This window comes from Chlamydotis macqueenii, chromosome 19, assembly GCF_036417535.1.
Source record: "Chlamydotis macqueenii isolate bChlMac1 chromosome 19, bChlMac1.mat, whole genome shotgun sequence".
Taxonomy (NCBI): domain Eukaryota; kingdom Metazoa; phylum Chordata; class Aves; order Otidiformes; family Otididae; genus Chlamydotis; species Chlamydotis macqueenii.
Genome location: NC_141574.1, coordinates 4,629,341 through 4,651,511, shown reverse-complemented (window position 1 = coordinate 4,651,511; position 22,171 = coordinate 4,629,341). Strand labels below are relative to the sequence as shown.

The 22,171-nt window shown below is 34.1% G+C and overlaps 3 protein-coding genes across 5 annotated transcripts in view; 1 reads left to right on the top strand and 2 right to left on the bottom strand.

The window, feature by feature from the left end:
* Positions 1 to 251: 251 nt before the first annotated feature.
* On the bottom strand, positions 252 to 7,177 carry ASPA (aspartoacylase). Its single transcript, XM_010123065.2, has 6 exons — positions 6,812 to 7,177; positions 4,173 to 4,368; positions 2,841 to 2,934; positions 1,933 to 2,040; positions 1,350 to 1,459; positions 252 to 811 (listed from the first exon to the last, which is right to left on the bottom strand). Exons 1-6 carry the CDS (start codon positions 7,048 to 7,050, stop codon positions 617 to 619), a joined length of 942 nt encoding a protein of 313 aa, XP_010121367.2. The 5' UTR covers positions 7,051 to 7,177; the 3' UTR covers positions 252 to 616.
* A 4,013-nt stretch (positions 7,178 to 11,190) lies between these two features.
* Positions 11,191 to 16,167, top strand: SPATA22 (spermatogenesis associated 22). 3 transcript variants are annotated; one of them, XM_086763168.1, is made up of 8 exons: positions 11,191 to 11,233; positions 11,657 to 11,785; positions 12,527 to 12,581; positions 12,717 to 12,812; positions 13,847 to 14,201; positions 14,514 to 14,643; positions 15,518 to 15,615; positions 15,976 to 16,167. In XM_086763168.1, the coding sequence occupies exons 1-8, from the start codon at positions 11,191 to 11,193 to the stop codon at positions 16,165 to 16,167; spliced, it is 1,098 nt and encodes a 365-aa protein (XP_086619294.1). The 3 variants fall into 3 exon arrangements, with proteins under 3 accessions (XP_086619294.1, XP_086619295.1, XP_010121366.2); XM_086763169.1 differs by having other exon boundaries at positions 12,717 to 12,821; positions 13,868 to 14,201; XM_010123064.2 differs by having other exon boundaries at positions 12,521 to 12,581.
* Positions 16,168 to 17,173: 1,006 nt separating this feature from the next.
* The window catches only part of LHFPL7 (LHFPL tetraspan subfamily member 7), a 65,275-nt gene continuing 60,277 nt past the window's right edge, over positions 17,174 to 22,171 (bottom strand). Inside the window, exon 3 of the mRNA XM_086763147.1 lies at positions 17,174 to 20,542. Within this exon, the coding sequence (XP_086619273.1) occupies positions 20,316 to 20,542 (227 nt within the window). The 3' untranslated portion in view covers positions 17,174 to 20,315. The remainder of the gene's footprint in view (positions 20,543 to 22,171) is intronic.

The window sequence follows — 22,171 nt, the reverse complement described above, 5'->3', positions numbered from 1 at the left end:
CAAACCCTAAGGCTTCCACTTCAGCGCAGCAGGGGTTAGTCACATATGCAGATAATAGAAAAGAATTTTAACACACATACCCTCACTCTGTTTCTCTCTCCTTAGCTTTTCCTTTTTCTTGTATTTTTTATGTTTATCTGAGGAATTAGTTTCAAGGAACACCTCATTTTAAAAAGTGTTGGTTATTGGAGGTTTGGGTTATAAACTAGAAATGCTGTCAATTTTTTTTTGTGTAATGACTTTTTTATGTAATGACATGTAGTTTTGTGGATGAGCATCTTTGACACTGGATGTAAGTTTTATAACCACTAACCCATATGTAGTACATTGTTTAATCATTTTATATAGTCTGAACTAACAAACTTCATAAAAATAATATTTATTCTTTGCATCTATAGTCATGTATTAGAAGAAGTAAACAATCATAATTAGCATTATGACAGTATGCTTCATCTTAAAAGTGCTCAGCAATGTTAATTAAATTACAATTTAAAATTAGATTCTGCATTTATTTATTTATTCCATTAATTGCTACTGAATGACACTGGATTTCACAGAGAAGAAATCTGCTTTTTGTATTGAAAATCTGTTATAAGCCTTTATCAAGTGTTCTTGTCTAAGACTGACATCTGATGTGTCTTGCAGTGAGTTTCATTTTTACTGTTTTTACAAAAGCTTGTTTCTTTTCATAATATGCAGCTTCGTTAATAAATGTTGGATAGACTGTACAGTCCCCTTTATATGCAATAACTTCTCCATCAAGAGTCAAAAATAGAGGATCACCATTGTTCAGTGGCTGCCAGTCTTGATCCTTAGAGAAAGAAAATAAATAGAATATATTTACTTTGAAGTTTTTGTATATTTAATGCAGTTTCTGAGTTTACGCTCAATAATTAGATTCTCTCCAGTTTATGGCAAAAGCTTTTAAAATAATTCCAGTACGTAAATTCAGGTTTCTGGCTCCTGTTTTCAGGCTTGTATAGAATTGATTGGTAAAGGTGAACTAAAAGAAAACTGCATTGGCTCACGATGGATTAAAAACAGGCCCTATTTTAGAACTCAAAATTAGATTTCTGTTTTAGAATATAAAATATAAGCTATCCTACTGCCTTTTTCTTTTCAGTTTCAGGTTCAAAATTGATGTTAGATTCAGTGATTCCCAAGTCAGTCACTGAAATACTGTATGACGTTAGAGACAGAACTTACTATAGGGAAGGTGTGAAGTATTTAATAAACCCATTGGCTATACTGTTATTTAAAATATTTACTATTAAAATATACTACAATGTGGCAGAAGCAACACAGGAATACTTATAAATGTCACAAATTGAAACTATTTTAGAATTTACCTGCAGTTTAGGGTGAATAATAGCAATAACTTCATCATTCTTATTCCTCGGATAATCTACTTTCTCCATTATTTTAAAAACCTCTATTGTACATGGTGGAAATTCCTTTCCTAGAAAGAATAAGTGTAATTTAATATCAGAATGAACAACTGCCTGTTAAAAAGAACAATGCATTATTTATTTTCTTCAGAATGGCTTAAATCATTAGCTGATTTTCCCTGTCCATGGCAGGGTGGTTGGAACTAGATGATCTTTAAGATCTCTTCCAACCCAAACCATTCTGTCATTCTATGATTAGCTCATATATCATAAAAATGTCTAGCTCCAGATTTTTTGTCCCCTGTAAGATTAAGATCAGGTATACTTATTGAATCTTCAGAAAGAGGAAATATCCTTAAAGCTACCCAAAGGAGCTATACAGGAATTTTGACTTTCTGATGCCACACTTAGGTGGTCTAGAGAAATCCTCCCCCTCCCCCTTTTACCTGTTTGACTGTAAAATGTTGTAGCCCAACCTGTTTATTTTTTTAAAATATTCTCCTTAAATAGTCCACTGACATGACACAGGTGGTTACTACTCTACCTTCATTAAAAAGTTGCACAAAATCAAGGCCATGTTTGACAATCTTCCTCATTTTGTCCAAAATATCAGCTCTAGCAACACCTTGTGGCTGGGGACCCACCTCCACACCTGTTTGCAGATGAGGGAGATTATTCATATAGCCATAATACATCACAAGCTTAGATTACACAGCAAAAAGAGATGTCTGATTGGGTCTGTGTTTTATGTTTAGGAGGAATTTTAAAGTCCAGAGTTATGTGATTTTGTAAGGCAAACAGAAAATTTAGCTCACCCGTCAGGATCAGTTTAAAGAACCGTATGGACAATTTTGAGTGTGTTACTAGAGTAAGGGAAAGAGTCACTATATTTATTCATTTCTCTTACTCTTTTTCTCATCCTATCTTTCCATGCTGCGTTTTAGATAACTCATTGTTTAATATGAAAAGTAAACTAATGTTTTGGGTTTTTTTTTTTCTATGGTTATGCGTTTGATTCCAGAAATTAAAAACTTCACCAGTTCCATGCAGAATGTAATTTCTCTCTTCCTTCATCACATCATCTCTTTCCCCTGTCTTGGCTAACAACCAACACTTCAGCCAAGGCGTATTTAGAGGAAGTAAACAGGAAGCTGTTATTTCTTCCTTATCCTTATAAGGATATCTTTATATTTTATTATAAATATTTTTTGCAAACAGTGGGTTAGCAGAGTTTAAGAATTTCCATCTAGCTTCTGTATTTTGTAAGCCAAGCACAAATCAGAACTCTTCTGAAGAAGATAATTATACACATTTGATTCAGTAAATATATTGTCAAACAAATAGCTGCTGGTGATCAGAACACTCTGTGTAATGAAATGAACAGAGCTGCAAACAGGCATATTTAAAAATAATTTACGGTGGGTTAAAATGGTCTTTATTTTTCATATTTACCAACAGGATGTTTTGCTACAGATCGAGTTGTTGCGTATTTCAAGCTAGGATGTTCAATCAGCAAAACAGGACAGCGTTCTGGAGCCAAAGCGTTCTGTGGAGATTGTTTAAAAATAGCTTTGTTATGCAAATATTTTAAAATGTTGTGCCACAAAAGATTACTGATGCAGAAGTGATTTACACAATGTCTTCAAAATGTTGCCTTTATTTCATGGTCCTCAAAGAAGTAGGACACCTTTAGAAAACACACAAAGCTGTATTTGTTAGTCTCCTTTCCATTAACTCATGCTAGGCATGCTCCACTGAACTCTGCTGTCTCCTACTACAACTGAACACAGTTCTAGTCTTAAATTGCTAACAGGAAGACAAATTTACTCCTCAGTGTTCCAAAACTTGGAACCAAAATACCCTACAGCAGTTTTCAAGTATTTTTTTGTGTTAGACTGAGATTCTCTTATGGGTACATAGTAAATTAAGCCTTATTTTAACCTTTTTTGACACAGAAACCTTATTTCAGGCCTTTTCCCTAATATCTGCCTATCATTGATCTTCATATAATTTTAGTCATAAGCTTTCTGTATCTTCAAATATTTTATAAACATTTAAATGGGGATACATGTAGTAACTAAAAAAAAAGCAAATGTTGAAATATACTTTGTTTCTAAGGAAAAACAACAAAAAAAACCCAAACAAAAACCAAAATTCCACAGTGTCAGCCTAACCTCGATTTCATCAGTCATTGTGTAGGTCACTAGTACTGATAATTACTAGTACTAGGTTACTAGTAATCTGGTCACAACCAGATGATGCTTAAGCCAGCACTTTTGCAAACCTCACTCCACCAATACTTATCAGTTTCAGGAACAGCAGAATCAAACAGCTTCCAAAGACACATCACTATTCCTATAAATACTGATGAAGGGAACATTTGTCATTACCTAGTTCCATTATGTTTTCCATGTCTTTATTTCATGAAATTAATGTTTAACTATTTAGCATGTGACCCAAATTTATTCAAGTTCCTGACGGATCACTGTGAAAGCAGATTAAATTACATTCATTTTCATAGATGTTATTCTAAGCATTCCTCTTTGCCTGTCAGCCTTACTAACGCGCATTTTAATATATGAAGATTATGATGACTTCAAATCTGAATTACCTAATATTATAATCAAGTTATTAATTATCTCTGATTTTAAAAAATTCTATAAGTATTTTAGACAGTTTTGCAGAATAAAAAATAGTATATTTAAAGAAACTACAAAATAATATATAGTAATACAACATTACAACTAATAGTCTATTTTAATAGTTCATTTAAATTAGTTTTACCTTGATATAATGAAACATTTGAATTGTAAAGTCATCCCTGGAGTTTTCAAGAATAAGGGTACCACCCATGTTAGAAGTGGTGTTGTGAAGGTCAAAAATAAGGTCATACGCATCATCGCTACCTTTGGGACCAAATATCTGATTGATTTCCTGAGCCCTTCTCACTTCATATGGAATATCTTCCACCACTGTCCTGCTGTTAACATCAGTACAAAGAAATTAGTAAACTCATTCCATGGCTTTACAGTCAACAAAATATGTATACTCTTTTCTTTTTACTTTAATTCTATAATTGACTGGAGTGGAAATAATCTCTTTAATTACCAAACTGTTAAAAATTGATGAATTTGTGCTTGAGAAAAGCAAGTATGATTGTTAAACAGGTCTTACTATTATGTAGCTTGTGTAGAAGAGTGGTAAGAATTTTTCGATCTCATTTTAGCTGGACACTATTTACTTCCCTCTTACTTCTTTACACCCCAAATTTCCCCCTATGCAGAAAATGAACTCAAAGTTTATCAACAACTTCAACCACTTCCAAGACTGGATACACCTCCTACTGAGGACGGTATTTAAATATTGGTCCATGCTCTTTTACTGTGGACGTCAGTCACAAGGTCTTTTGTAACCTGCTTCATTTCTTGTCTTCTCATGTTCTGATCAGACTTCTACAGTCTATTGTTTTGAGCCCTCCTGAACTTCAAAGCTCATAAAAGATTTTGCTACCTCAAATCTATTCCTCCTAAGTTTTAATTCTTGTAATCTCAGGTGACTATGTCTGTGCTACACTTGAAAAAAAAAATTGTCTTAGGCTAAGGAAAAGTCTGAAATCTGCTTCCTTTCTGTATAAGGGCTCTATAGGAAACTGCCGTATGACACAAAGACATCTATCTTGCATATTAACAGTGTACAAAGCTGCTGTAACTTCTGTCTTGTTCCACATAGACAGCAAATCTGGTTTCGATGACAGGCTTGGGATACTACCCAAGTACAATATAGAAACACCTAATATACTTTGCGCTAAAATCAAGGGGTTTTTTTCCTCAATACAGCTCAAGCTTGGTAATATTTTAATTCTGTAAGAAATACCGGTATTAAGTTGCATAAAGAAAGGTTTGTTAAATACTAATAAAACACCTTACTAACTGCATGGATATTTAAGCATCAGAAGAGGTTGCTGAGGAAAATTAGGGGCTCACCACTGCTGGAGTGTAAGAAATGGCAAGACCTAATTTATAGGAATGTCTATCTGCAGTTGATCTACTGGTGGGACATGAGGTGGATTAGAATTTTTACATGAGTCCCTCAAGGTCCTTTTTCTATTTTTATGATTCTGTGTATCACATAATCTACCTTTGTATTCCTTAGTTCTGTCTCTGAAATTCAAAGTTTCTTCATGTAAGACTGTTAAATTAATACTTTTTATCAAAGCCAATGGGTCTTCCACCACTACTTTCAGTAGTATCAAGATTTCACCCTCCTTCTTCTTATTTTGTAAAATCATTTGTAATCTTAAAGGGTCTACACTGAAAGGGATCAGGTGAAGGTATTCCAAACATTCAGCAGTGTTGAAACAGGACTGGACCATTTAATAGGATTTACTAAGTAGTATTAGTTTAAAAATGAAAACAACCTGCAGGTGTCTTAGTCTGCTATTTTTTCAAGTGTTATATGTTCAAAGCAGCTGAAAACAAACACAACCCCTTTTTTTTTTTATAATGTCTGTCCTAAGAAAGCAATTAAAAGAATGGCCTCAACAGTTATGTGTTAAAAGGTCTGTTTATCTTATATGAAATAATCAACAACAAAATTCTAAGATGAAAAGCCAGATTAAAAGACTTCTAGGGTAAGAATAACCATGCTTACAAAATATATGTGAAACACATTTCTTTCACCCTTATCATTAAGACCTTTCTAAAACATAACTACTTATTTAGCATGCTACTATATCAAGTATAAGAGTGTTTACACAGCAAAGTACACATCTGGAATAGATATCTCAAAAGCAGAGAAACATAAAATCCCATTAAAATGTAAAATCAATTACTATTTTACAGTAATTATAGATTGTATTTCTTCTAAAATAACAAGTCAGTTAAATTACTGAGACTTTTAGGCTATCATTTTGCCATAGAATATATTATTTCTAACTTAGCTAACTTCATCTCTTATTGTATATAACGGAAATTAAATACACTTCCCTGATTTGTATGCCATATTTTCAAATACTCAGATGTCTACTCTTAAGTTGCTTTTATCTGCAATCTTCCTGCAAGTATAACTGTATTCAGAAGAGCTCCAAAGCTGAGTGCTCAAGAAGGCATGAGAGACATTATGACTTTGCAACTCAGAACAGCGATACTTAAGTTTACACAAATACAGCTAATTTAATACTAATTTAAAATGCTATGTTCAAGATTATGTGTTGGTTTGAGACTCATTCTACTAGCAGTAGTTTTAAAATGAATCTGTTAACACTCATGCAATTTGTTCTTTTTGAGTTAAAGGTCAGTAATTTCAGTTATGTGACTGCACAGTTAAAATAGTAATGGAACTTTTAATCTGGAAAGGAAGCTCTTTACAATTAAAAAAAAAACAAACCAGAAAAGTAAAACAACACAAAGTACAACTATTCTTACCCAAGATTATCAGAGTCAAAAACACGGTTCAGATCACAGTCAATGTATCTAGTACACTTCTTCACAGCTCTTGGGTTGGTAAGAAATGGTTTCACTTCCATTCCTGCTCTTTGAACCTCAGCTCCATTCTCTTGCCAGTGCTTGACCAAAAATACCCCTGATAACTCATTGCCATGAGTTCCCCCGAAGATAGCAACTCGTCTTACTGGAGGTTTATCAACAACAGAAGAGGAAGTCATGCTTTTCAGCAGCTCTAAGAATTGCTGAAAGCAAAACAGGAAATAATGATAAAGTAAAACTTCTGTCTCTGGAAAAAAAAATACTTTTTACTCTTTTTAATAGGAAATTATTTAAGCCAGATGTCAATGAAACTATATTAACAATTCTCTAAGAGTTTTAGACTCCCCTTGCAAGGCAGGGAGTTGCTAACCTGACACTCCCCCCTCTCCAAGAGCCCTCCCCTTCATTTACCATATTTAGTCTCCAAGTCTGTTAACGGTACCGTTTCACAGTTCAAAAGTTAACTTCTCCAGGCAATCTCTATTAATATATGGTATACAGGTAAATCTTGTACTAATGACAGTGTGAAAAGACTTTCTAAATGTAAATTTTAATAATGCACTTAAATATATCTGACATTTTTGCTTGGCAAACTAGGCATGACAAGTATAGTCATGTATGTTTATGTTTAAAGTTACATGAACATTAAAGTATACCACAGCAGAACGATTTAAAGTAAGCAAAACCAGTAAAATATGAATCATATCTTGGCTCTAGATCAACACATAATGCTGAAACATCAAGTACTTTCATCTAAAAAAACAAGAACAGCTGAGTTCCTTAAAGCATGTTGTTGCTTGTATGACTTTTTTTTTTTTTATAATATCTGAAGAACAGTGATTAGAAGGAACACTAGCTGAAATGAAAGCGCAATTTATCCACAACTGACTTACCCGGTATTCCTGCCTCTAGTTCTGTCTCGGGATCTGCTATCACAGACCTCTAACACATGAACAACTTTGTCAGTGATGACCCTTCTAACTTCTGCAATCTCTTAATAAAAATGAAACAGATAGAGACCACAATGGGACAATAGTTGTGTTCTCCCCTCAAAAAAAAACCTTAGTCAACAACTTGACTCCTCCCATTTCCAAAAGCATTGATAGGCTTCTGAAACAAGCCAAAGAGCAGCCGTAAATTCCAGCATGAGGATCAAAATATTTAGAATAAAAGGTCTTAACAACAGAAAATAAGTTTTAGTGCTGTAAATGACAGATTTATTTGCAATTAGTATGTGACACATGATATAAATACAAAAAAAAAGTTACATTGCAAGGGAATAAAGAACGTTTACTGAACAATTCCTTTTTATTAAGATTCTAGTCCAGTGACTGAGAGTATTTGGCTAGTACCTGGGAGAGGCTTTATAACCCAGGCTGACAGACTGTAGGTTTATGAAAAGAAAGCTAAACATAGGATTTATCTAGACAAATGCTGCCAGGAATACATTTCCTACAAAAGTTGCTCTCTTATGTTTCAGCTTAGGCACACAGATTTGCTGAACCTTACAGCGAGTTAATACAGAGACTGTTTACTTAAACACTCAACTGTATTACTGCTGTACTTAGAAGCTGTCAGATATTTAATCATAGTAGGTAATTTATTAAACAAAGCAGTAAAGTTGTATTTTACAGCACTGGACAGTCTGTACTGTCCTTTGAACCCAGTCTCTTCAGCAATGGTGCCAAACCGGCTATTTACACGCTGCCTGAAGAAATGACTCATGCTGTGGGTCTTGGTTTGCTGAATTTAAACACCCCAGCAGTTTGAAGAGTAAATGTCAAAATGCAAACACACAGTACTAGTACATGTAGTTTATCTTTTATTGCTGGTTGTACTGTAATGGTTATAATTCCTTGCAAAATGCTGAATGAAATTGATCATTTGTGCACTTACCTTATTTAACATGCAAGAAGTTTGTCTCCTAAGAAGAGCTTTCTTAGGACAGATACAGTGCATTTCCAAACATGAGTTTAGGAACTAAAGCCACGGAGGCTTCTTTTATACCCTTAGAGCAAGTTAACTTCCAAACAACTTTTAACTCCTGCTCTCCCAGGACATTACAAGCACTCATGAATTTGTGGCATAAATGCAGGCACTTGAAAATCTTTCACTCTTCCAAATTAAACACTGGGACCAATCGTTTATTCCTGTGCTTTGCCAATACTTGCACTTTGAGAAATTATGTAGGATCATATTTAGTTTATTAAGAATTTATTTTTTATGTACTACATACAAACATCTGGTAGTGCATCTGAAAGCTTCGAATGTGTGCCACAAGCTGAAAAAACATGTGTGACAATAAAATAGAAGTGAAATGAAGTCTAGTGATCAAAGCCACAAAGGTGTGTATATATAATGTGTGTAACATGGCTCATCAAAGCCTTCCAAGGCACTGGGTGAAGAAAAGGGATTGCTAAGAAAGGATAAGCTCCAATGCTGCCTAGTGCTAAGATTTCACACAGGAACCATTCAGAAGCTATATGGTTGCAAACAGCCACGTGTAAAACCCAGAACCATGGCTGAAGAGAAAAACAGGGTGAAGAATGCAGACAGTTTTATTTAAATCCATGTTTGTGTAACATTTCATAGGTATTCAGCTCCTGCCCTGGGTTCCCTAAGTACTGAACATGACACAACGTGGGCGACCACCACCACCACGGGTACGAAGATAATTAATTAAATCCTACAGAAGACCAATTTAATCATTCTTTCGAGCTGCCTCCTTCCTGCTCTCCCCCACCTTGCGACCGGGACCTGTAGCGCTCAGGCGCCCCCTCACTAACGGCCTCTCGCGGCCAAGTGCGCCTGCGCCAAGACGAGCGGGCGCCGCGCCCCGCCTTTGAAAGCAGGGCGAGGTGAGCCCCTTCCCGCCCTTTGCGCGCTCGCTCAGGCGCGAGAGGCTGGCCGTTTGGTCCGTTATTTTTGGCGGGCTTCGCCTCAGCTTTATTGCTCAGGCTGCAGCGAGGACTCCAGACGCCTTTAGCCTGTGACTGGTATTGCCGCTGTGTGAAGTACTGCGGAGGCATACCCTGGTATCTTCTGTTCTCCATCCTTAGCTTACTTTTTTTTTTTAATTTTCTTTTATTTATTTATTTATTTATTTTTCCCTACAGCTTTAGCTCTGGGTTTTAGTTGCTTATCTTCAAGAGAGGACAGAAAGCAAAACAATAGGGTTTGAAATCCTATGCAGCACCAAAACTGGCTTCATAAATTGAAATGTCAAGTTTATAGGGTTTTATTTTACAAGTATATCACTTACTCATGGTTGTTAGGCTTCATAGTGCTAGCAATATAGTTTAAATTGTAGCAGCAATGAACTCAAAGCTGCTGCAATGTTGTCACACATGTAATTGATGCATCTCAGGGAAATAAAGAGTAAATTGATCTGTAAGTCTAGCTGTGGTAGATACTTGTGCTTAACTCTTAGCAACATGTTTATTGGCTGCATATAGTTAACTGCCAGATCAAAATAAATGTAGAGGTAATGTCTTATATTATTTATACACACAATTATGCAGTATTATTCATATGCCACTAAAAGCAATATGCACCAGTAACTAACTTCGATAGAATAGCAACTAATGCTATACAACAATCTGTGTAGTATCCACAAGGTATACAGTAATACACAGACATTCACTATAGAAGTAGATTAATCAGAAAGCAAATATGGCAAACTATTTGTACCTAGTATGCTAATATACACTTTTTCTGTTCATAATAATTGGCTGATAATATTTTTTGTGTGTGTGAGTTATTTTATATATGGGAAAATTGGCTCAAGGTTTAAGGTCTGTACCATAAAGTACCAAAAAAGGATTTTTTTTTTTTTTAAGCGTGACACTATTTTTCACTGAATAGTTAAATCAGTTTTTCACTCAAAGCTGTGTACCTTGCTATTACACTTTGCAGCAATGTCTAAGTATACATTTTCTATTAGTATTCTATCCTTGTGTTTGAATGTGTATGTGCTTTTAAATTCAGAAGTGAATTCCATATTCTTAAACCACTTTTAAAAAGTAGATAATATAACTTTTACTTCAAGAATTCAATCACTTGAGTCCTTAATCTGCAAAGAGCAGTTGCACGTTACTTGTGTACCCATGAATCTTCTAAATTCAGTACAACTGCTCACATGTGTTAGGCTTGTGTCTGAAGTGATGCACGTAACTGGGTATAGAGAGAGTTAAGAGGAACCACAGAAAATTTGGAAATGTTTCCAATATTAATTAGTTTACTTTGTCTGCTTATCTAACTTCAATAGAGCAACTTTGGAGTAATCAATACAGTGTTGCCTATTAAGGTACAGCAAAGAAATGAAAAGGAGTCTAGCTGACCCTTCAACTCGCAGCACCGCAGGTACCATCCATTCTTTTGTGCTTTACAGTTCATACTTCATTATACTTTTATATTTATGAACGTATATAGACATATATGCAGTATTCATACAGGATATACAGTATTCAATCCTAGACCTCCATTTCCTGAGTGGACTTGTATGTGTTGTCTATTTTATTGCAGCACAGGGCAAGTTTTTGAATGGAGTCAGGTGACTGGTCACTAAGGGAAATGCTTCTTCATTCACAGGATTATTGGCAGGATAAAGAGCTAGGAGTATAAATTCTGTGAGGCAATGGCTGGTTATGTGTTTATGAACCATAAATTTTAATTCCTATGGATGCTGTAAAATAATTATTAAGTAATTTTATTTACATATTTTAAGTGCAGATTGTGTATTCTTTTCCTGTTGGTATAGTATTATTATTTGAATTTTAATTTTAGGTTATCTGCCTGTACCTCTTTTCAATCAGAAAAAAAGAACTAGACAGCCTCTCACTTCAAATCCACTTAAAAATGAGCCAGGTACCAGTTCTGGGACTCATACTTACGACTTTTCTCCCACATCATTCGGTAAATAAGACAGATATATATATAGAGAGATATAGATATATTTTTTTATGGCTCTAAGTCCAAATAGACCTTAACTTTATGATTGTGTCTTACTAAATTAGACATTGTCTTTATAAAGAACCATATGCATCCTTTATGTTTATTTCTGAAAAGTTCATTATGTAAAAAATGTCCTCCAGGAAATTTCTTTCTTCTCTGTACAATTGAGCTTTTTATACTTTGTGCCTAGAGGGAGTTTGACTCTTTGTGTGTTAGAGAATGAAGTAGCATTGGCATTTAAATAGAGTCTCTTGAAACTGACCTTTTGTTTTCAGTTGATTTCAATCAACATTCAAGTCCTGTGTTACAAGAAGAAACATTTCTAAGATGTCTTTCTTGTAATTCAGAAGAGAACTTTTGTTCTTCAAATTGTGCTTGGAAAGAATGATGCAGAATTCTGCCTTTATTTTTTTCATTATGTTTTACTTAAAGTAAAAAAGTTTACTTATAATAAAGTAAAAGTCTCTGTGCTAATAAGTCTAATGACTATACTTAACCATTGTCTAGAGATGTAACCTACTTGTTAGAAGTTGCCTTATAATTACAGATATCAAAGGATCACTTTTTTTTTTTTCTCCTTCTCCTTCCTGTGGGAGACTGTTTGTGCAGAAAAAAAAGTAGGAGCCCTGAGCAGACCTACTACCTTTCAAATACCTTTTTCAGTTTATATCCATATTCAATCCTTTGTCTTTTGAGAATTAGGCTGGGGAACTGCAAACCCAGAAGTGCCTGAACTACAGAAAGCAGCAAACAGTGGGTATGTAAAAGCAGATTATTTGTTGCTTATTGATTTTTATTTGGTTACTAATTGTTTCACAAACTATGATCCGTGTGTCTGTCTTACAATAAAGCTGCTATTATGTTACTGATACTTTAAACTTATCTTTGAAAGCCGAACAGAATATCAGATGGCTGCTTCCCTTGTGAAACCACCAAATGCATCAAAGTCTAGTTTAGCAAATGCTGGAAAAAACTGGTATGCCTGCAGGTTGGTGGAGTCTTTAATTTTTATTATCCTTCCTTAACCAAAATTATTCTCATGTGAAAATTTATCTTACATTTTTCCATGTTCCTGTGGCATTCAGAGAGACCCTTTTAATTCTCAGATCATCACTGTAGTCCTAAATAATTACATTGTGCTTATGAGCCAAAACCCACTGAAATGAAGTATCTTTCCAGTGTATGTAATGAGGCCTATTAATTAGACCCAATATCTGGTCTTATTGGCCTAAAATTCAGTCTTTCCATAGAAGCTGATTGAATCTTGCTGGTCTTGGATGTAATTTTTTGAGATTCCCCTTGAAGTTTTGCGCACTTTCAAACCAAATTTATCAATGGACTCGAATAAATTTCTATCAGTGTATGGCAATTTTATATCAAAACATTTAATCAAAACTGAATATAATTGTGAACTCCGTGCTTTGATAAACCAAGGTAAAGCTTACAGATTCAGATGCTTGAAGCTGGCAGGAAAACTTCCAGCAATGTTATAGTTGTCCTATTTCTCGCTTCCCTTCCTCCTGTTCCTTTCCATTGGCAAGAAGAGAGTGAATCTTTCAGACAACTGCCTTCAAAGGCAAAATGGAATGGAGGTGGAAGGAATTTCTGAGACAGCTTTGTAAAATGAAGGGTGTTAGAAATAATGTCAGCACTAGAGTTTGTTATTAAATTATTTCTTTGGAGATGGTGGTAGAAGAATTCGTAGATATCACTGTCAGAAGAAACTTTGCTTATTTTATTTTGGAGTTATGGAAAAGATGTGAATCTTAGGTCAGGATGGATCCCTTATACAGGGCAGGACAATAATTAAGCAAACTTTTAAGGCCTATTCAATTCAGCTGGATTTAAATACAGGTGTGATCACTGCCCTGTATATGGATAAATTTAAGTGTATACTCAAGTGCTTTGAGTCTGAATATTTAACAGATATATACATAGATTTCACTTATATAATTTAAGTACATATCTGACTATTCAGAATAGATACTGTGATATTGAACTTTGTTTAATGTTGTACTGCAGGGCAGAAGACAAGGCTCCCAGTACTAAAGTTTGGAACAGAAATGAGTATACTCCTTTAAGTGGCATAACAGATTCAAGATCTGATAGTGGAGTTATTCGAAAGTTTGAGAGCCTTTCAAATAGTTTGAAAACTGTTCAGCAGCAAAAAAACCCTGATAACCATAATTCATCTCAGCATATCAAAACAACAGAAACCAGCCAGACATATACATCTAAAGGACAATGGCCAGGGAAACCTAACACTGTTTCAAGAAGTCTGAAGGATCATAGTCTGGCATATAAATTTAACAACAATATTCAACAAAATAAAATGAATGAAAAACAATTTAATTGTGTTCCAGAAAACAACATTCAGGTAAATTTATGGAGAGAGTTAATAGGAAGAAACAATGAAGAAAACAGTAAAGAAAAGTGAGGAAACATGAGGCTTTCATCAGGTTCTAGTTAGTAAACCATTAAGTTTCTGAAAATTTAGAATTGAGATTTTCATACTATAATAACCTACAGACCTCAGCATGATTATATAAATTGCCAGGTAGCTGTTTGTATAATCCGAACAAATACTCTAATTTTAATGTAAATATTGGATATTTAATAAATCTGTAAATGTCTGTGTGCCTTTTAAAATTGCGTATCTCTAACTTGAGTTTTCATCTTCCTCTGAAAGGAAGCTTCATCGTCTCAATTAAAAATTAAAGAAAAAAATAATTCTTTGCGAATCATTTCTGCAGTCATTGAAAGTATGAGGCACTGGAGTCAATATGCTTATAAGACTGCACTACTATTTGAAGTTTTAGGTAAGCACGGTAGATTGTGCTGTACGTGATAATAATGGTAGGACAACAGCCAAAAGAAAGTGTTATTAACTGTAGGAACAATAGCCAAAATGCTTAAACCCACTGAATACTGGCCTGAGCACCACCTAATTTTCCTGCTGGGTGATCCATTCAGCTATCAAATATAACTAAAGTAGGTACAAAATTAATAATACAGTTATCCTCCAACATTTAAGCTCTTTCTATCCTGTATCTTTTATTTGCTTATTTTTAGAATGTATTATAATACATTTTCCTATGAAAAAGGAACGTTCTGTAGAGAGGTACAGTTTTATAGTAATTTTTAATACAGTTAATCTGGGAATAAATTCAAGTCTGGAGTATTTCTAAACATAGATGACTTAGTGTGTTTCACTTTGCATTTTAATTGTTATTATCTGTGAAATTAACATTACGAAAGACTTTGACTAAACTTTAACTCAGGGTGAATAAGAATATACAATGTAATGGCATCTCAGAAAACTATTGTTTTGACAAGGTTGCAAATATTTAAAGTTGATTTGCATATGAAGATAAATAAAACTTAGATAATTGTGTTGTGCTCTGCTTAACAAGGGAATAACCTGTTTACAGTGATGATTATGAAAACCACAGTTGGTGACTCAGTTTGGAGAGACATCATGTACAAATTTACTATTCAAAGACTATATAAAGCCCATAATTTGTATTGGAACTTCCAGTGCTGTCAGCACAACTTCTCACAGAAAGCTGATCTCATTTGATATATCTTAGTGCTTTTGGGCAGTAAATGTTGTCGTAGTATCTTTGTATATCATACTTACTACTGCTCTGATGCTTACGTAATGTTTGTTTTTTTTTTTTCTGAATGGTATAGGCACACTTGATTCTGCAGTCACACCTGGAGCATATGGGGCAAAGAATTTTCTTTTGAGAGATGGAAAGGAGAGTCTGCCTTGTGTATTTTACGAAATTGTAAGTATTCTGTGTCCCTACATAACACAGACACCAGTAGCTAGAATCCCTTTTATGAAGCCAACAATTTCTGATATGACAGAAAATTACTGTGCAGAAAGAAAGCTGGATACATATACCATATTGTTCCCAAAGTGGTCTATTTTGGCATCCTTAGACTTTTCTTTCAGCAAAAATGGTGAGAGTTTCAGTTCAGCTTCTAAGCAGCAGATAATAGCAAAAAAAAGCTGACGTAAATTGCTTCTGCATTTCATGTAGTCTTCAGAAATCCACTAATATCTAACAACTGGACGTTCTGAAAATATGTATGTTAGAAAGGTGATATAATTTTTTAATTTGTTTATTATGCTTTTGATGAAGGACCGGGAGCTTCCAAGACTAATTAGAGGTCGAGTGCACAGGTGCATGGGAAACTATGATGCAAAAAGGAACATTTTCAAGTGTGTCTCTGTAAGACCAGCAACTATTCAAGAACAAAACACTTTCCAAGAATTTGTTAAAATTGCAGATGTTGAGATGACAGCATATGTAAAAGCAATGAATGAAATATAAAAGTCAAAACGGTTGTCCAAAACTGATTTTCACTCATCGTTACCCATAGAGGCAGGACATCTTAAAGCATTTACCAAAACTAATACTGAAAATCTGATTAAATAATTGAAAATATCACTGTGCTGTGTTGTCCAGCAAATGTTAGTAACAATGTTTTGTTTCCACATTACTTTTCATAGCTTAACTTTTCTCGTTATATATGCAATAACAGGATTTTGTTATAAGTAGATTAGATTTTACCAGGGAACTCCTGTTTAAGTTTTGCAGTAGTGGAAGTGTCTTAGAAAAATATCATCCATACTAATTCAGATTGCCATTGCTTTTCATTATCTTCAATTTTTAGAAATTGCTTCAATATCTATTTCAAAATGTGGACAAAATACTTCTTTTGAGGAGTATTTGATCAAAGTTTAATAGCTAACAAACGTCAACTAAGATCTCTTTGGCTCTGCATATTGCATTAAAACTGCGCTTTGGTAGAAAGTAAGAAGATAGTCTTTATTCCACTTCAGTTCCAACTGACAGGTTTCCTTTCCTTTGCTGGGTTACAAGAACATGTGTAAATGCTTTTCTAGAAATGAACATAATAGATACTACAGAAAGATTTCACAGGATGCAGCTGTATATATTAGGTATTCATATGATTCCTGTTGATATGTTATCTGATTAATGTTTTTGTTTTAAATAAATAATCAGTATAACACCTGTATAAAATAGCAACAGACCCTGATGTTGTAGGAAGATTGCTCAAGGACACAGAGGAAGTTGGAGAGAAATAATTATTTGAACACAGAACTTCCTCACTTTTCCTATAGAAACATCTTTCATGTGGGATGGACGTGTTTATGTGCCTTTGCCTTTAAACATTAACTTTCATAGATTATTCCTGCTGTTTCTACTTCCTTTCCCCTTAGCTAGTTTCCCTACTTCAATAGCTTTGTACCAGATCTGTTGGGAATCGTAAAACAAAAGAGTTGTCAAGAAAATAGTGAACAGTGTGGTGTTGTTTTTTTTTTTTTTTTAATTTTATTATACAGTGTTGGCAATTGGAAATTTCACATTTAAAATAATTGAAAGATTGTACCCAACAAGTCAAATACAGAAAACAGTTAATATTCTAAAAAGGAGCCAGCTAGTCAACGCAGAAACACATTAATGGAAAATACAGCTTTTAGTTACACTTAAAAAATTATATATTTAGAATAAAACTTGAACCTGGTCCAGTAAATTGTTTGACTTATAACAAGAAAACGCTTTTACACAGTTTAACGCGCAGACAGTCATTATTTTAAAAAGTGATCTGTCAGTGTTAGCACATGTATTGTTAGCAACACCCCCCTTCATGTTCCAATTGAGGATCTAAAGTCTATGCTTTACTAACTGTTGTAAGAATCACTTGCACTATCATCTCTGCCTTCTGTGCGAAGCTGGTTCTGAGCATGGATGTTTCAAGGAGAGTTTCATCTATCCAGTTGTAGAGGTCATATACATATATTTCATTTCCTTTATATATTATAAATATTAAAGAAAGTTCCAAATGGAAGCATTAGCTTAACTCATAAAAGGTGCAGAGTATTACAGGATGTATAGCTTGACAATGTTCATAACAGAAGAAGCTGAGTTTTAAGAAGTAAAGGATTTGGTACAGCAGTGTTGTAAAATTGTAAGAGTCCATTGTAACAGTAATTTAAAACTACAAAGGAAGCTTGAACTATGGGACCAGACCTGCAGGCATCTGTGCATGTCATCAACATCACACAAATGTTGTAGTCCTACTGATTTCGGCTGAATGATTGATGGTTCCAGTTCTGCACATGTGAAAGTTTCGTTAATAAGTAATGACAGGAATAGGTCATTTGTGTCTACTAGGTATGTTATGGCTGTTAATAAAGCTCTAAAATAATTTTACTTTCAATAAGTGTTTAGATCTTTGCAAAAAAAGCTTTTTCTACTTCACACTAACAAATCACTTTTTCTAGTGAAACATTAAGTGAACAGTCGTAAACATTACACAAAACAGAAAAAAACCCTACGTAATACAGTTTATACACATTACTCAACATTTCTCAGTTGTTCGTTGTTTTGTGTTTTGTTTTGTTGGTTTTTTTTTTAACCCATATTGATCCTGTCTTGTATAATGGTTCTAGTATAAAGGCACAGCTTGGTTAGGAAAGAAAAGCCTGCATCTCCGTCTCTCTGCTTTGCGGTGATGGTTTTCTTTTTACATGTTGTTTGTTATTCCTCACTTTTCGGACTCTTATGAAAATTGTAAATTTCAGTCATTCATTAAAAGAAGTGTAAGACATTAGTGAAAAGTACATTACTATACAGAAGTGACTGAAATTTATTCTTCTTACTTTAGAGGTGTTCCTTCAGCCTATTTTGTTAAATATTTGGAAGATTTAATTCCTTAGTCACTGTGACTAAAAACGCATAGCATATACCCACGTTCTCTCTTTCTCAGTGTACTTAATTCTACATTGAAATCTGATTTTCAAAGATTAGTAATGGAACTTGCTAAGTTCGTGTGCAGAATTTGCTTTTAGAGTGCATGAAAATGTAACAACAGACAATTATTTTGGAAAACAATGCAAGGTTCCATTGAATTTTAGAAGGGTGAGGAATGTAAACAAGACTGCAGAAGTCTTTGACATTTGTTAAAATAACACAGTGATTGTTCTATCTGTTTGCATTTTCTTATACATCCTCAACATGTCTCTGTCTGTCCATGTACACTTTCCATTAAAAAAAAAAATAATAAATTCAGGAATAAGTTGGACTCAGCTAAGTGAAGAACAATAAATTTGATCACTTGGTTTGTGCCAAAATACAAAACTAAGTAGTACAGCTCTGAATTAAATATAATCTATGCGATTATTTCTTTTAAAATAAATAATAGAAAATAAAAGATGAGAATAGAATTAGAATTCAATTTTTATTTTAAATGAAAAACCTAATGGCGGGGTGAGATTAGAACCCAATGTTTCTTTTGCTTAAGGCAATCAAGTGCACTTATTTCAGTGCTTGATAGTGATGAATTCAGTGCTATTGTGGAAATCAGACTTCACAAATTTCACATACAAACTCACGAAATATGGCCATTTGCTAGTTCTGACGCCGCATCAGATTCTTATTAGTCCTGTTCAGTAGCATTTCACCTCACTTTTTATTTTTTTCTCTTTTTATCTTTTTTTTTTTTTTTTTTTTTTTTTTCCAATAATGGGCTCTTAATAGTAATGGAAATATTAGAATCTAGTTCATTCTGGCATACATTATCACTACATATAAGGGCCATTGGGCACATACATTTCTGTAAACGGAGATTTTTCTTTTCTGCCTTAAAAAACAAGCAACAAAACCCAAAATCTACAGTTGTAACAGTTCAAATAATGTTGTAAAAGTCCACCTAAAATTATAATATAAGAAATACTAAAACCAAATTCTTAGCATTTTTTTTTCCTGCTGTTAAACTCATGAAGCCTTTGGAAGTAGTTAGATCTCTCTCTCTGAAAAAAAATAACTTAAATTTTATGCAAGTCTTCATGAAGGTGACTCTAAATCTTGAGATCAGAGTCATGTTAAGAAGTGTGCTGACAACTTACAATATGCAGGTACTACTAATACATATAGATTAAAAAGAAACCTTTTTCTTGTATACAATTCTTTTTAGATATCAAGCATATTTTTAGGCTGTGGCTACTAGTAGGTGCTTTTTTTGCTAATCAAAATAATTGTAACAAAATACCATTATTGATTTTCAAATTATTGGGTTCATAAAAGTTTTGACATTTAATAATATATAAAAAGTGAATTGAAGCTTTTAAAAGAGTTACGATTTTGAGACACAAAAGAAACTGGGAGGTAGACAGATGTTTTGAGGATAAACAGATTTTTTTGTCTAAGGCATTATGCCGCTATATGTTTAGAGCAGTATAAAGGCTGCTGATTAATCTTATTTCAATTCCAGAGTGTTTGCTGCTCATACTTACGGAAGACTATCAATGCACTTTTGGTCTTTCTGAATCTGACCTTCTCTTCCCCATCTCCTTTTTCCTCTCTTTAGCAATACAGCTAAATGGAAGTGCTATCATAATTTCTGCCCATTGCCTGTAGACAGGAATGTTCTGTTCTTAAACAGTAATAAAATACTATAAAATAGTAGGTATTGGAGTTGGAGATATGTGCTCTTTTGGTGCATATTTTGCAAAGAATGGTAAAAAGACAGACAACATGACCCCGACAATTGCCAGCATATACCCCCAGCCAATCTGGCAGTCTCCTGCATAGTAGATGTCTGAATTCTCACAGAATCTCTTCACAGTAGCAGAGTTGAAACCAAAAGGGTAAACCAAAAGCCCAGAAGCCATTATGAACACTAGAGAGGAGAAAAAAAAAACACAACCATTATTATTGAGCACTTAGTTCCTTTGAAAAAAAAATCCTTCTTTTAGAAAGGCAAATATATGTTATATTAAAATCAGTGAAAAAAGTCATAGCTTAAAACTTATTATAGGCAAATTATCTTCCTTTTCATAATTACCTCTTATGGACAGCAGTGTCATAACATGGTAGCAAGTTGGCATTGGGATTTTTTTCAGGAGAACTCTTGCCCATTATATCACTTCAGAAACGTTGTAATCCCAATGATGTATCCATTAAAAAAGTAAGATGATTCAGATACAGTGGAATCCAAAGGAGAATTCCTAAATTTGCAGATTCCAAACCAGCTGGATTTTCTTCTCAATAGCATTCTTGTACTTGAGACAAACAATTACTTTGTTTTGCCAAATAAAAACTCAATGAAAGCATTTAAATGTAGTTTTTCAAATTCTGCTGATTAGGTTCTGATAATGTAAGAACTTTCTTATTATTGTCAGTATTACAAACCCAAAATTGTTTAAAAAATCCTGCATTTGACCCAAAGATTATGAGATGAAAAGCAATACAATGTCTTCTTTTTATTTGGCTTTTAGCACCAGTGTTTCAGTTTTGTTTTTTTTTTTTTAATTTTCTCTGTAAACTTGAGGATTAGAAAAATATTCGATGTAAGGTTGAGACCTAAATTACTAACCTGAAGTTCCTATATTACCTGTTATTGACAACTTAGGCTCTAAAAACACACAATAAACCTAACAGGGCATGCTGTAGAAATCTAAAGGTTCAGGAAGTAAAGGCACAGAGTTAAAGGAGCGGGAAAACTCTCCCAGTGAACGATGTTTTATTCCTTGTGGCCAAATACAGTAGCAGATTAATCCAGTGCATAATGGAGAAATGTGTCTAAAATACAAACGAAGCTTAAGCCACTTCTTGATGTTGGAAAGCCAGACTTGCCTCCTGCAATTACACTCTCTGCTTTTACTAGAACTCCAGAGATTTTACGGTCTTTAATGGATACGTTATATTGAAATACCATGGCTTATGCAATTAATTTCATGAACAGCAGAACTATTTTTCCAGCTTTGAAGATAAGACTGCCCAAGGTGTAAATCATGACTATCATAAAGACGCATTAAGATACTCCAGGTGCAGTTTTCGGAGCCTGTTTCTGCCCACCTTGGAAGGTAAGGAGTGCTGAGCTGGGCTGATGCAAAGGATTAGGCCATCCCACCCTTTGTTTGAGAGAACACTGAAAAACATTTTTTATTTTCTATCCTTCCTGCTAATGAATAACCACTGTATTAAAAACCTGTAGTCTATTTTAAAAAGCTTTATTTTATGTACCAAAAAGATACCATGAAGCAGTCCCTTTTCCTACCTTCCCATTCTTCCAGGTTAGTGTTTTGTTCAAATTCAGGGTGGATTGCTAGTGATTCAAGAATAGTCATAATCAGAATTAACTGTTATGTTTGAACTGGTAGATAATTCATAACCAGCAAACATCTAATGAAACATTAGGTTTATAAAACAAACAGTACATGCTATTCTCTGTATTCGTAATTGCCTTTCAGGTAGTGCATGTACATATTACTCCAATTATAATATTGAAGAAGCTTAATCTTAAAAG